The sequence below is a fragment of the Bombina bombina genome, chromosome 5 (assembly GCF_027579735.1).
Source record: "Bombina bombina isolate aBomBom1 chromosome 5, aBomBom1.pri, whole genome shotgun sequence".
Lineage (NCBI taxonomy): Eukaryota > Metazoa > Chordata > Amphibia > Anura > Bombinatoridae > Bombina > Bombina bombina.
This window is the reverse complement of record NC_069503.1, coordinates 218,826,647-218,841,626: the sequence shown is the minus strand read 5'-3', so window position 1 is coordinate 218,841,626 and position 14,980 is coordinate 218,826,647. Positions and strand designations below refer to the sequence as shown.

Genomic DNA, 14,980 nt, shown 5'->3' with positions numbered 1-14,980 from the left:
TTTTTGTTTCTGTGAGTGCTATACCGGCTTGGAGATATAATAAAAATTATATATGAGAGCTCTCAAAGACCTTTTAAACATTAAGAAACTGATAATACTTAAAGTCCCAGATTTGTTCAAGTCACAATAATTGGGTAACATTCAGCACTAGAATGTAGGAGTAGTTTCCAATGTAGGTATATAGCAAAACCACCATTTGAATATAGATGGCTAGAGTGTGTCTGGATAACAAAACAGCAGCTGCCCTTTACTTTCCACAAATGCACACAATACCGAGTTCAGGCAGTCACTTGATATATAATACAGTTCTCATTGTACTTCCACAAAAAAAGTAATGTTCTTGGCAAGTAACGATCTAAAACCGCTTTGTACTACATATAGTCCGCCGTAGCGGTTATACTTGCGGTATGACAGGAGTCCCACTGATGCGGATCCACACCTCCCAGGTAAACCTATTATCTCTAAAATAGGCAGTATTCAACGACCTGGTGTGCTCTTCTCCCTTCCGTGATGTTACTTGTAATTGTGGATGTAAGGTTATGAATACGTTGCAGACACCTCCAACAAAGGCTTGACGGCCGGCATATATTCATCCTTGGTTTCTCCTGCAAACACTTCTTCCAGCTACGCGTGTTTCACTCCTAAGGCTATGGGGCTTCTCCGGCTCCAATAGTAATCACATGACTGTGGTTGTTTGATACTTCTTTTAAAGAGAATTCACGGAGGAAAACTCCTCCCATTTTGAAGCCTTTAAAGTCTTTTAATACATGGGGTAAAATGGTAACAAAGTTGTAACATTAATAAACGTTACTATTTCTAAGTCACTCCCATATTTGAATAAATACAATTCTAGATTACAGTTGTAACCACAATGTTTACAGTATCAAAAGTTAATTTATTGGCTCCCCTGCTACATACTGTGGATATTTAAGTCGATCCTGAAGGATTTTTTATATATAGCTGCATTTATGTGATGATCTTAACGATCTTTTACCCCATGTATTAAAAGACTTTAAAGGCTTCAAAATGGGAGGAGTTTTCCTCCGTGAATTCTCTTTTAAAAGAAGTATCAAACAAACAGTCATGTAATTACTATTGGAGCCGGAAGAATGCCCCATAGCCTTAGAGGTGAAACGCGCGTAGCTGGCAGAAGTGTTTGCAGGAGAAACCAAGGTTGAATAAATGCTGGCCATCAAGCTTTGGTGGAGGTGTCTGGCAAACGTATTCATAACTTTACCATCCACACAATTACAAGTAACATCACGGAAGGGAGAAGAGCACACACCCAGGTCGTTGAATACTGCCTATTTTGGAGATACTAGGTTTAACCTGGGAGGTGTGGATCCGCATCAGTGGGACTCCCGTCATACCGCAAGTATAACCGTTCGGCGGACTATATGTAGTACAAAGCGGTTTTAGATCGTTACTTGCGCCAAGAACATTACTTTTATTGTGGAAGTACAGTGAGAAACTGTATTATATATCAAGTGACTAGCCTGAAACTCAGTATTTGAGTGCATTTGCGGAAAGTAAAGGGCAGGCTGCTGTTTTGTATCCAGACACTCTAGCCATCTATATTCAAATGGTGGTTTTGCTATATACCTAAAATGCGAAACTACTCCTTCATTCTAGTGCTGACATGTTGCCCAATTATTGTGACTTGAACAAATCTGGGGCCTTAGTATTATCAGTTTCTTTATGTTTAAAAGGGTCTTTTTTTTGAGAGCTCTCATATATAATTTTTAGTAATTATTGAATTAACTTTATTTCATAGTGCACTATGATAGGAGTAGAACTGTACATACAGTACAATGTTACATTATAAGCCTTTGGTCTGCTCCAATAACACTTTATTACTGCTGCCCATTCTACTAGTGGATTTCTATATCTAGTAATTATTATTAAATAATTATATTTTGCCTGTTGTGGGTTTTAGACCTAGGAAGATTAGTCCAATTAATTTTTTGGGATTAGTAGTGCTGGACAGGAAATTGCTATTTTTTCTTTGGGTCTTATTTTTTTAATTTTTAATATACAATTCCTCCTGCACCTCTGGTCTGTTCGAACTTTGAAAATACAGGCCATTGTTACTTAGCCCTTTTTAATGGGAATTACAGCTTTTTGCTGACACACACCTCATACTATTACAGGTATTACCTCACTTTACAGCGTTTCGCTAATACAGCGCTTTGTGGAGCTGAAGTTCAACCACCAATGAATTTTGGAAACCAGTGAGATTGCGAGAAAAAAAGAATGGCACAATCAGCCATCAGAATCCAATCCTCGGTCAGAATTGCACACGCTTGCAATTTCTGACCGAGGATTGGATTCTGGGTTGGCTGATCGTTTGAAGAAGAAGGTAGCTACGTAACAGTGGGGGGAGTTAGGGCTGCCATATTTACATCATATTATAGAAGTTATCGACGATGATTACTAGGAGAAGGAAGTAGGTAAGACAAAAGGGGTGCGGTGCAGGCGGATCTTCGTTTTTTATTTTAAATATCTGTTGTTCTGTTATTTCCAGTGTTGACTGTCCCTTTAATGCATTTTTCTGAACCTATGTTGCGAACAAATATTGTCATATTGCAGCTGCCTCTGAGACATGCCAACCTACCAGATACGCAATTCCAACTTCTGCATTGGCCCCAAGGGAATAGAAGTAGCTGCTCCCCCCCAATAACTTGCATAATGCTCATCAAACCGAGGGATTCAACAAGAAAGAGAGAGTTGCGGCTAATGAAAAATAGGGTAAGACTGTTTCTTTATGCAAAGTCTAATTTCTTGTTGCAGTAATTCACTATCTACTTTTCCTGAGACAAATTATTTAAGCAAAATGAGACCACCTGGCCATGCAACCTGTCTGTCTTCTACATGTCACCTTATATCTTACACCTGCAGTGCAGCCCCCTATCTTACACTGTTGCTTTCTGTTTTCTCCAACATTGGTGTGTCCGGTCCACGGCGTCATCCATTACTTGTGGGAAATGTTATCCCCCACAGGGAAAGGGCAAGGAGAGCACACAGCAAGAGCTGTCCATATAGCTCCCCCTCTGGGGCTCCGCCCCCCCAGTCCATTCTCCTTGGCCGCTCTGAACAAGGTAGCATCTACCACGGGGATGGCGAGGAGTTTGTGGTGTAGTTGTAGAGTTTTTTATTCTTCTATCAAGAGTTTGTTATTTTAAAATAGTGCTGGCTTGTACTATTTACTCTATAACAGAAAAGTGATGAAGATTTCTGTTTAAGAGGGCTATGATTTTAGCACAAGTAACTAAAATCCATTACTGTTACCACGCAGGACTGTTGTGAAACAAGAGAACTTAGTTGGGGGGTAACAGTTTTCAGACTCATCTGCTTCAGGTATGACTAGTCTCCTTCTAACAACACAGGCTAATCTAGATGACAGTAATTTTTCCCCTCAGGGCAAACCGGTAAGCCATTTTTCTTTCACCTCAGCAAAAAAGATAACAGGCTTCCCCTTTTTGTTTTTTATGCTGGTAGACACTGTTAGGGGCTAAATCGATTGGTTTTTATCACAATATTATACCATTTGAAATATTTTATAAGCTCACATACACTTGGGAACGTTTTTTATTGATCTGGCTTGTTTTAGACACCTAAATCTAGTCAGGAAGGCCCCTCCACTCTAGTGTGCTGAGGGAGGAAGCCTCATTTTGGCACTTCAGCTGTGCAGTTGAATTTCAAGGCAGTGCATGCAGATTCATGTGAGAGGGTCCTGTGGTTCAGAAAGTGACTCCAAAAGGCTTTTTTCTGTGAATGGTGACCCCTAAGGAAGGTAAAAAAGCTGCTGCAAGGCTGTAGCTGGGATTGTGGTGTGTAAAAACGGTTAAATCCAACAATTAGCTCCGGTTTCCTTGTTTTAAGAGCTAGAGTCTCCATATTTGCTGTGCAATACTTTCTAAGCATTAAGACACTGGGGTCCAAATTTCAGAAAAATCGGATATTGCCTTCATAGTTTTTTGAACATTCAGAAATAAATATTCAATGCGCTCCTGGCTTGGCCTCAGCTAGCGGAAGCCAGGTTCATAAGATTTTAGTCGGACAACATAACGACTGTTGCGTACATCAATCATCAGGGGGGAACAAAGAGTTCCCTAGCGATGAAGGAAGTAACCAAGATAATCCAATGGGCAGAGAATCACTCCTGCCATCTATCTGCTATTAACATCCCAGGAGTAGACAACTGGGAGGCGGACTATTTGAGTCGTCAGACTTTCCATCCGGGGGAGTGGGAACTCCATCCGGAGGTCTTTGCTCAGTTAACCCCAATTATGGGGCATTCCAGACATGGATCTAATGGCGTCCAGTCAGAACTTCAAGATTCCTTGCTACGGGTCCAGATCCAGGGATCCCAAGGCGACTCTAGTGGATGCATTAGTGGCGCCTTGGTCGTTCAACCTAGCATATGTGTTTCCACCGTTTCTTCTCCTCCCCAGGCTCATAGCCAGGATCAAACAGGAGAAGGCCTCAGTGATTCTGATAGCTCCTGCGTGGCCACGCAGGACTTGGTATGCAGACCTGGTGAATATGTCATCGGCTCCACCATGGAAGCTACCTTTGAGACAGGACCTTCTAGTACAAGGTCCATTCGAACATCCCAATCTAGTTTCTCTGCAGCTGACTGCTTGGAAATTGAACGCTTGATTTTATCCAAGCGTGGGTTTTCAAATTCTGTGATTGATACTCTGGTCCAAGCCAGAAAACCTGTGACTAGAAGGATTTACCATAAAATATGGAAAAAATATATCTGTTGGTGTGAATCCAAAGGATTCTCCTGGAGTAAGATTAAAATTCCAAAGATTCTCTCCTTTCTCCAAGAAGGTTTGGATAAAGGATTGTCAGCTAGTTCTCTAAAAGGACAGATTTCTGCATTATCCGTCTTGTTGCACAAACGACTGGCAGCTTTGCCAGATGTACAAGCTTTTGTTCAGGCTTTGGTTAGAATCAAGCCTGTTTACAGACCCATGACTCCTCCTTGGAGTCTAAATTTAGTTCTTTCAGTTCTTCAAGGGGTTCCGTTTGAACCTTTACATTCCATAGATATTAAGTTACTATCTTGGAAAGTTCTGTTTTTGGTTGCTATTTCTTCTGCTAGAAGAGTTTCTGAATTATCTGCTTTGCAGTGTGATCCACCCTATCTGGTGTTCCATTCAGATAAGGTTGTTTTGCGTACTAAGCCTGGTTTTCTTCCAAAAGTTGTTTCCAACGAGAACATCAACCAGGAAATAGTTGTTCCTTCTTTGTGTCCGAATCCAGTTTCAAAGAAGGAACGTTTATTACACAATTTAGATGTTGTTCGTGCTTTAAAGTTCTATTTAGAAGCAACAAAAGATTTTAGACAAACCTCATCCTTGTTTGTCGTTTACTCTGGTAAGAGGAGAGGTCAAAAAGCTACTGCTACCTCTCTCTCTTTCTGGCTGAAAAGCATTATCCGCTTGGCTTATGAGACTGCCGGACGGCAGCCTCCTGACCGTATCACAGCTCACTCTACTAGGGCTGTGGCTTCCACATGGGCCTATAAGAACGAGGCTTCTGTTGACCAGATATGTAAGGCAGCGACTTGGTCTTCTCTGCACACTTTTGCCAAATTCAACAAATTTGATATTTTTGCTTCTTCGGAGGCTGTTTTTGGGAGAAAGGTTTTGCAAGCCGTGGTGCCTTCTGTTTAGGTAACCTGATTTGCTCCCTCCCTTCATCCGTGTCCTAAAGCTTTGGTATTGGTTCCCACAAGTAATGGATGTCGCCGTGGACCGGACACACCAATGTTGGAGAAAATTTATGCTTACCTTATAAATTACTTTCTCCAACGGTGTGTCCGGCCCACGGCCCGCCCTGGTTTTTTTAATCAGGTTGAAATTTTTTTTCTTTATACACTACAGTCACCACGGCGCCCTATAGTTTCTCCTTTTTCTCCTAACCGTCGGTCGAATGACTGGGGGGCGGAGCCAGAGGGGGAGCTATATGGACAGCTCTTGCTGTGTGCTCTCCTTGCCTTTCCCTGTGGGGGAGAACATTTCCCACAAGTAATGGATGACGCCGTGGACCGGACACACCGTTGGAGAAAGTAATTTATCAGGTAAGCATAAATTCTGTTTTTCTCTTGCGCATAGTCTGTCCCTGGGCCTGTTTTTGTGCTGTACAAAGAGAGCATTGTGGACTATCGTGTCCAATTTTTTTATACTTGAGCTACAACTAGTTTTAAGTGTATATTTTCCTGCTAATTCCCCAGATAAGATCAGGAACATAAAAGACATATATATATATATCTGTAGGCATACATGTCAAACCATAAATATTGTATCTGTCAACTGGACGTTTGGTAAGCACCAGTCTTCACACACCCAGTCATCTTAATAGGTGATTAAACACCTATTACTTTTGTGAAGAAATTGTGCATGCCCTACACTCTCTAGTGAGGCCAAAACATAAAATCTGCAACATGCAAGTGCTGCTGACCAGCTGCTTTAGACAATTTGTAGCATTTTGAAGACCTAGGTTACTGATTTTTGCTTTTTGGCCTCTCTAGGGAGTGTGGGTCAAAGCACAATTTTTACACAAAAGCATGAAGTGTTAAATGTCCCTTTTAATTGTCTGGCATCCTGTGATTCACTCCCCAGCTTGTGTCACACTCCTGTGTTCCTCCTTTTTGTTTCTGATTTTAAATAATAGTTTGGAGCAGTGGTCACTCTTTTTGGGGTCGATTTATCAAGCTGTAGCGGACAGGGGGCGCACATACTTGATGCCGGAATTCAGCAGGTTTGAGTAATTACTGTTGGGAATATCACTCCTGGCCAGCAGGAGGCGGCAAAGAGCACCACAGTTAAACTGCTAAGTATCACTCCCTTACCCACAACCCCCAGTCATTTGCTTTTCCTTCGGTGCATGGAGGAGGTGAAGTTTAGGTGTCTGAAAAAAACATTTGATTTCATCTACAAGCAAGTTTTGGGGTATAGCCATATTCCACGTCATTCCTTGCAGTTGGGTAGTGGTGGCTTTAAAGCAGTTATTAAAGAGGTATTTACTGCATTTTCCTAACAATTGCTGCCCTAGTTTAGAAAGCCAGAGTTGGCTACTCTGTTCTTTCTTTTTCAAAGGTCTCTGTGAGGAACTGTCCTCTCATAGCTTGTAACTGTCTGTCTACATGCCGGACAGCGGAGCACGCAAGTGCTTTTTCTTCCAGTTGGGGAGACCATGCACTTAACAAATTAAGACACTGCTTTTTTATTGGGATAGATAATCCTGTTGTATGGGTTACACTGGGGCATGAAGCAGGCACTGTAGCATGTGTGAGACTAACATTTATTTATATATATATATATATATTTTTTTTTTAAGGGGTAAAATATTTTTATTAGGCTTTTACCTTCTTAATACTTTTTATTTTAAAGCAAAGGGGAAATAAATAAGCTGCTGAAATAGAAAATTCCGCCTTACTTTCAGTTTAAACATGTATTGTTTTATCAAGTAAATATGTGTCAGAAAATACCATAAATTATGCTTACCAGATAATTTCCTTTCCTTCTGTACAGGGAGAGTCCACAGCTGCATTCCTTGTGGGAAATACTGAACCTGGCCACCAGGAGGAGGCAAAGACACCCCAGCCAAAGGCTTAAATACCTCCCCCACTTCCCTCATCCCCCAGTCATTCTTTGCCTTTCGTCACAGGAGGTTGGCAGAGAAGTGTCATAAGATTTTGGAGTAGTTCCTTATGGAGGGTAGTACTCTTCAAGATGGGACTAGAGTTTTAAGTAGTCTTGTCAGCCTCTAAGTGAGAGCATTGATGAAAGTTAGAGTCTGGAGATGCAGGGAAAGTCTTTCTGCCAAACCATCCAGACTCATATTAACAGCTCCTAAGCAATCAGCGTTGGCGAGTTTCGCTACCTGCTTTTCTTCACTCAAGTCCATGTCAGAAGCGCTGCTACAATCTGGCAAACTTGAAGGACCGTGTTTCTGTTCCACGGCATAGATTCTGGTAAGATCGTTTCAATTTTTACACATATTGCAAATGCTAGAAGACAGGGTCACAGTGGTGGCTCATTTTATCTATATGGAATCAAGGGTTAATATCTCCTGAGGGGGATTATGAACAGTTGGGTTTAATCATATATGCTTTATTTGATTTTATGTTGCTTTATGTGTAAGATGTTTATGGGCTCATAGGCTGAAATGGAACATACAGATTTCACTTTCACTTTGAAGTTTGCGCAGCTTAAAAGCTTGGCACGCTTTTTCTCATAGCAGGGACGGTCTGGCATTGCGCATTGTGTCTGCGGCCATTAGTGCTTTCCCTCGCACTGCTAAGCGCAAACGAAAAGGTTAAATCTTGCACTCCTGTCCAGGGGGCATCATGTAACTTGTCGGATATATCCGATTGGTTATTAGAGGATGAGGTTCTTTCTGAAACTTCAGAGTATAAACTTTCAGGGTTGGAGTCTGCTGCCTATAATCCTCCGCCTGTGGAGGATCCAGTTTTTAGATTTAGGTCAGAACGTTTACGCTTTCTACTAAAGGAGGTTTTGACTACATTAGAGGTTTCAAAGGCCGAGCTGCCAGACGAACCTCTGGGTCCTAAATTTGATGGCATCATTATTAAGGACGAGTGGGACAGGATTAGATTCCTCTTCCCTGTTGTCTGACTTTTAAGGATCCCAGTTCTGGGCTCTCTATGTGGCTGGGTTTTCTTTTTCCCATCACTATTTGGTTGGCGCTATTTTTACGCTTGCCACACATACTAACCCGTGTAAGGATAGTTCGTCGTTCATAGAGCCGCCGGATATAAGGATGGAAACTCTCTGTTAAAGAGGGTGTTTCAACCTAGGGGATATTTTCTTTTTACTGGCAGCACTTGTCGCCACAGTTGCTGGAGCGGCTACCTTTTTGGTGCGTCTCCTTCTCGAAATTGATCAAGGTGGAGGGTTCCCTTGACATTTTTCAGGAAAGAATTATGGCCTTCTGGGTTACTAATTCTTTTATCTGTGCTGTTATTGCACAGATTAATTAGCCTAAGGCTAAGACGTCAGGTTTTCTGTTCAGGCTGACGGATATAACTTCTAAGTCTAGTCTCTTTCCCTCTCCTTTAAGGGAAAGAGTTTAACTATCTCCACAGTTTCAGGGGCCAAGGGTGGCTTCATACCGTAAGATAAGGAGAACAAATCTAAGGGACAAAGTTCTTTTTTTCGTTCCTTTAGTTCTGATAAAAGCCCAGTGTCAGAGACTTCTGCTAAGCCGGAGCAAACCAAGAGTTCTTGGAAGCCGGCTCAGTCCTGGAATAGATCCAAGCAGAGCAAGAAGCCTGTCTGGGTCCTGGAGGTCATAGCTCAGGGTTACAAGATAGGTTCAAATCTCATTCACCTAGGGGCAGATTCATCCTCTCAACCTGTCTTCAAGACGAGGGAAGCCTTTCTGCGGTGCGTCAGGGATCTGTCCTCATTTGGAGTCATTGTCCCAGTACCTATCGCAGAGAGAGGTTTGGGATACTATTCAAACATTTTCGTGGTCCCAAAGAAGGAGGGAACTTTCTGTCCAGTACTGGACCTAAAGTGCTTAAACAAATTTCTTAATGTCCCCTCATCAAGATGGGGACAATAAGATCCATCCTTCCCTTAATTCTGGACCACTTCCAGTTCCTCAGGTTTGCGTTCCTGGACCAGCACTTCCAGTTTATTGCACTTCTGTTTGGTCCAGCTACTGCTCCAAAAAAATTTCTGAAGGTTCTAGGGGCTCTTCTAGCAGTCGCCAGAACCCGGGGTGTAGCACTAGCTCCCTACTTGGACGATATTCTGGTACAAGCACCATCGTTTCGTCTGGCGGAAGACCATTCGGAATCTCTCCTCTGTCTTTTTCGATCCCACAGAGGGAAGATAAATAGAGAAAATAGTTCTTATTCTAAGTACCAGGGTGGGATTCCTGGGCACGATAATAGACTCCATAGACATGAGAATATTTCATGTAGCAGTAGCTCCCTTCTTGGACGATACTCTGGTACAAGCACCATCGTTTCGTCTGGCGTAAGACCAATCGGAACCTCTCCTCTGTCTTTTTTGATCCCACGGAGGGAAGATAGAGAAAAGAGTTCTCTTATTCTAAGTACCAGGGTGGGATTCCTGGGCACGATAATAGACTCCATAGACATGAGAATATTTCTAACAGACCAGAGAAGTTGAGAGCTAGCTTCAACATGTCTTACCCTCCAGACTTCCTTAACGCCATCTGCGGCTCAGTGTATGGAGGTGATTGGTCTCATGGTGTTCAGCATGGACATCGTTCTCTTTGCCAGGTTCCACAGTGATCATTTGGATCTGTCTTAACAGATTTCTCTGAACATCCGGTCAAGAGAATCGATCTCTTGGTGGCTCTGTCCAGATCGCCTGTCCTGAGGAACATCCTTTTATGACCATCCTGGGTGACGCTGACTACGGACGCAAGTCTGTCAGGATGGGGAGCTGTTTGGGGTTCCAAGAAGGCACAGGGTCTGTGGACGCAGGAGGAGAGCTCCTTACCGTTAAACATTCTAGACCTTCGGGCAATATTCAATGTTCTGAAAGCTTGGCCCCTACTGGGTTCGTCCCAATTTATCTGATTCCAATCAGACAATATAACCTCAGTGGCTTACATCAACCATCGGGGGGAACGAGAAGCTCCCTAGCAATGAAGTAAGATTTTGGAGTGGCCATAGACCCACAACTGTTCGCTGTCAGCGATCCACATTCCGGGTGTGGACATCTGGTAAGCGGATTTTTTCGGCAGACAATCTTCATCGGGGATGGTCTCTCCGTCCCAAAGTGTTTGCGGAGATAAGCAACAGGTGGAGAACCCCGGACATAGATCTCATGGGTCCCGTCTCAATACCAAGCTACCCAGATATGGGTCGAGGTCCAGGGATCCTTAGGCGGAGCTAATAGATGCATTAGCGGTGCCTTGGAGGTTCAATCTAATTTCTCTTTTCCTGCCATTCCACTCTTTTCTCTTGTAAGGTGTATCCAGTCCATGGATCATCCATTACTTGTGGGATATTCTCCTTCCCAACAGGAAGCTGCAAGAGGATCACCCACAGCAGAGCTGTCTATATAGCTCCTCCCCTAACTGCCACCTCCCAGTCATTCTCTTGCAGCTCTCGACAAGATAGGAAGTAGCTAGAGAGATGTGGTGCATTAATGTAGTTTATCTTCAATCAAAAGTTTATTTTCAAATAGTACTGGAGTTGTACTATTTTAGCCTCAGGCAGAAAGTTGAAGAAGAGTCTGCCTGTGGTCTTTGATGATCTTAGCAGGTTGTAACTAAGATCCATTGCTGTTCTCACACATAACTGAAGAGATGAGGTAACTTTAGCTGAGGGAATAGCGTGCAGGGTCTCCTGCTATGAGGTATGTGCAGTTTTAAATTTTTCTAGAAAAATGATATGCTAGAAAATGCTGACAATACCGGATTTATTTAAGGTAAGCCTGATTACAGTGATTTAATAACGACTAGTATCATGCTTGCTGTAAAGGGTAATATTTTTTTATTTACTCACATTACTGAATAGATATAACGTTTGCTGAAGGTGTATGAACATTTATTACATATTGGTGATAAAACTTTATTCTGGGGCCCAGTTTTTTCCACATGGCTGACTAGATTTTGCCTAGGGATAATTTTTTAAGGCCCTCTCACTGTGAGTACAGGCTGGGAGGGGCCTATTTTCGAGCCTAAATTGTGCATTAGTTTTTGCAGTTTGAGACATCCAGCTTCCCTGAAGGAGTCCCCGGAACATTTAGGACCTTAAGGGTTTTTGTGCCTTCCAAAGTCGTTGTATGGGCAGGTAGGGCCACAGTAGAGCTGTGGCAGTTTTGTGTGACTGTTTAAAAACGTTTATATCGTTTTTTTTTATCCGGTTTTGAAACTAAAGGGTTAATCCTCCATTTGGGTGCAATGCTCTTTTAGGCTATTATACACACTGTAAAAATTTCGTAAGATTTACTGCTTTTTTCACTGTTTTGCAATTTCTGTGATTGTTTTTTTCTCTTAAAGGCACAGTACCGTTTTTATTTTCTGCTTGTTCACAGTTATTAAAGTGTTTTCCAAGCTTGCTGGTCTCATTACTAGTCTGTTTAAACATGTCTGACATAGAGGAAACTCATTGTTCATTATGTTTAGAAGCCATTGTGGAACCCCCTCTTAGAATGTGTACCAAATGCACTGATTTTACTATAGATTACAAAGACCATATTCTGGCTTTAAAAAATTTATCACCAGAAGAAATTGACAAGGAGGAAGTTATGCCGTCTAACTCTCCCCACGTGTCAGATCCTATAAATCCCGCTCAGGGGACGCCTAGTACATCTAGCGCGCCCATTGCGTATACCTTGCAAGACATGGCGGCAGTTATGAATCATACCCTTACAGAGGTATTATCTAAACTGCCAGGATTGCAAGGAAAGCGAGACAGCTCTGGGACTAGAATAAATACAGAGCTCTCTGACGCTTTAGTAGCTATGTCTGATACACCCTCACATTATACTGAAGCTGAAGCAGGGGAGCTTCAATCTGTGGGTGAATTTTCTGATTCAGGGAAGATACTTCAATCTGATTCTGATATGTCTACATTTAAATTTAAGCTTGAACACCTCCGCGTATTGCTCAGGGAGGTTTTAGCAACTCTGGACGACTGTGGCACTATTGTAGTCCCAGAGAAATTATGTAGATTGGATAAATACTATGCAGTACCTACTTACACTGATGTTTTTCCAATCCCTTAAAGGTTTTCTGAAATTATTACTAAGGAATGGGATAGACCAGGTGTACCGTTCTCTCCCCCTCCTGTTTTTAAAAAGATGTTTCCTATAGACGCCGCTACACGGGACTTATGGCAGATGGTTCCTAAGGTGGAGGGAGCAGTTTCTACTCTAGCTAAGCGTACCACTATCCCTGTCGAGGACAGTTGTGCTTTTCTAGATCCAATGGATAAAAAATTAGAGGGTTACCTTAAGAAAATTTTTATTCAACAAGGTTTTATTCTCCAGCCTCTTGCATGCATTGTCCCAGTCACTGCTGCTGCTGCGGCTTTCTGGTTTGAGTCCCTAGAGAAGGCTCTACAGGTTGAAACCCCGTTGGAAGATATTATTGACAAGCTTAGGGCCCTTAAGCTAGCCAATTCATTTGTTTCTGATGCCGTTGTTCATTTAACCAAGCTAACGGCTAAAAATTCAGGTTTTGCTATTCAGGCGCGCAGGGCACTATGGCTTAAATCCTGGTCAGCTGACGTGACTTCAAAGTCTAAGCTTCTCAATATTACCTTCAAGGGGCAGACCCTATTCAGGCCTGGACTGAAGGAGATCATTTCTGACATCACTGGAGGAAAAGGTCACGCCCTTCCTCAAGACAAGTCCAACAAATTAAGGACCAAACAGTCTAGTTTTCGGCCCTTTCGAAACTTCAAGAGTGGCGCAGCTTCAACTTCCTCTAACACAAAACAAGAGGGAACTTTTGCCCAGTCAAAGCTGGTCTGGAGACCTAACCAGGCTTGGAACAAGGGGAAACAGGAAAAAAGCCTGCTGCTGCCGCCTCTAAGACAGCATGAAGGAGCAGCCCCCGATCCGGAAATGGATCTAGTAGGGGGCAGACTCTCTCTCTTCGCCCAGGCTTGGGCAAGAGATGTCCAGGATCCCTGGGCATTGGAAATTGCGTCCAAGGGTTATCTTCTGGAATTCAAAACCTCTCCCCCAAAAGGGAGATTTCATCTCTCACTTTTATCTGCAAACCAGATAAAAAGAGAGGCATTCTTACATTGTGTTCAAGACCTTCTAATTATGGGAGTGATCCACCCAGTTCCGCAGGAGGAACAGGGTCAGGGCTTCTATTCAAATCTGTTTGTAGTTCCCAAGAAAGAGGGAACATTCAGACCAATCTTAGATCTCAAGATCTTAAACAAATTTCTCAGAGTTCCATCCTTCAAGATGGAGACTATTCGAACCATCCTTCCTATGATCCAGGAGGGTTAATATATGACTACCGTAGACCTAAAGGATGCTTATCTTTACATCCCGATACACAAAGATCATTATCGTTTTCTCAGGTTTGCCTTTCTAGACAGGCACTACCAGTTTGTGGCTCTTCCCTTCGGGTTGGCCACGGCACAAAGAATCTTTACAAAGGTTCTAGGGTCCCTTCTAGCGGTCCTACGGCCGCGGGGTATAGCAGTAGCCCCTTACTTAGACGACATTCTGATACAGGCGTCGACTTTTCAAGTTGCCAGGCCCACACGGACATTGTTCTGGCATTTCTGAGGTCCCATGGGTGGAAGGTGAACGAAGAAAAGAGCTCTCTATCACCTCTAACAAAAGTTTCATTCCTAGGGACTCTGATAGATTCGGTAGAAATGAAGATTTACCTAACGAAGGCCAGATTGTCAAAACTTCTAGACTCTTGCCGTGTTCTTTATTACACATCTCGTCCTTCAGTGGCTCAGTGTATGGAAGTAATCGGTTTAATGGTAGCGGCAATGGACATAGTACCGTTTGCCCGCCTACATCTCAGACCGCTGCAACTTTGCATTCTCAGTCAGTGGAATGGGGATTACACAGATTTGTCCCCTCTACTAAATCTGGATCAAGAAACGAGGGATTCTCTTCTCTGGTGGCTATCTCAGGTCCATCTGTCCAAGGGGATGTGCTTCCGCAGGCCAGATTGGACTATAGTAACGACAGATGCCAGCCTTCTGGGCTGGGGTGCAGTCTGGAACTCAGGGCTCGTGGACTCAGGAGAATAAACATTCTGGAACTAAGAGCAATATTTAATGCTCTTCAGGCTTGGTCTCAGCTTGCTGCGGTCAGGTTCATCAGATTTCAGTCGGACAATAACCACTGTAGCCTACATCAACCATCAAGGGGGAACAAGGAGTTCCCTTGCAATGTTGGAGGTTTCAAAAATAATTCTATGGGCAGAGGTTCACTCTTGCCATCTATCAGCTATCCATATCCCAGGA

The 14,980-nt window shown here is 42.9% G+C and overlaps 1 protein-coding gene across 1 annotated transcript in view; it reads left to right on the top strand.

Annotated features, from left to right (window-relative positions):
- CREM (cAMP responsive element modulator) overlaps window positions 1-14,980 on the top strand; it is a 212,798-nt gene that overhangs the window by 167,184 nt on the left and 30,634 nt on the right. Inside the window, exons 5-6 of the mRNA XM_053715679.1 lie at window positions 2,590-2,748; window positions 3,790-3,793. Coding sequence (XP_053571654.1) covers window positions 2,590-2,748; window positions 3,790-3,793 — 163 coding nt within the window. The remainder of the gene's footprint in view (window positions 1-2,589; window positions 2,749-3,789; window positions 3,794-14,980) is intronic.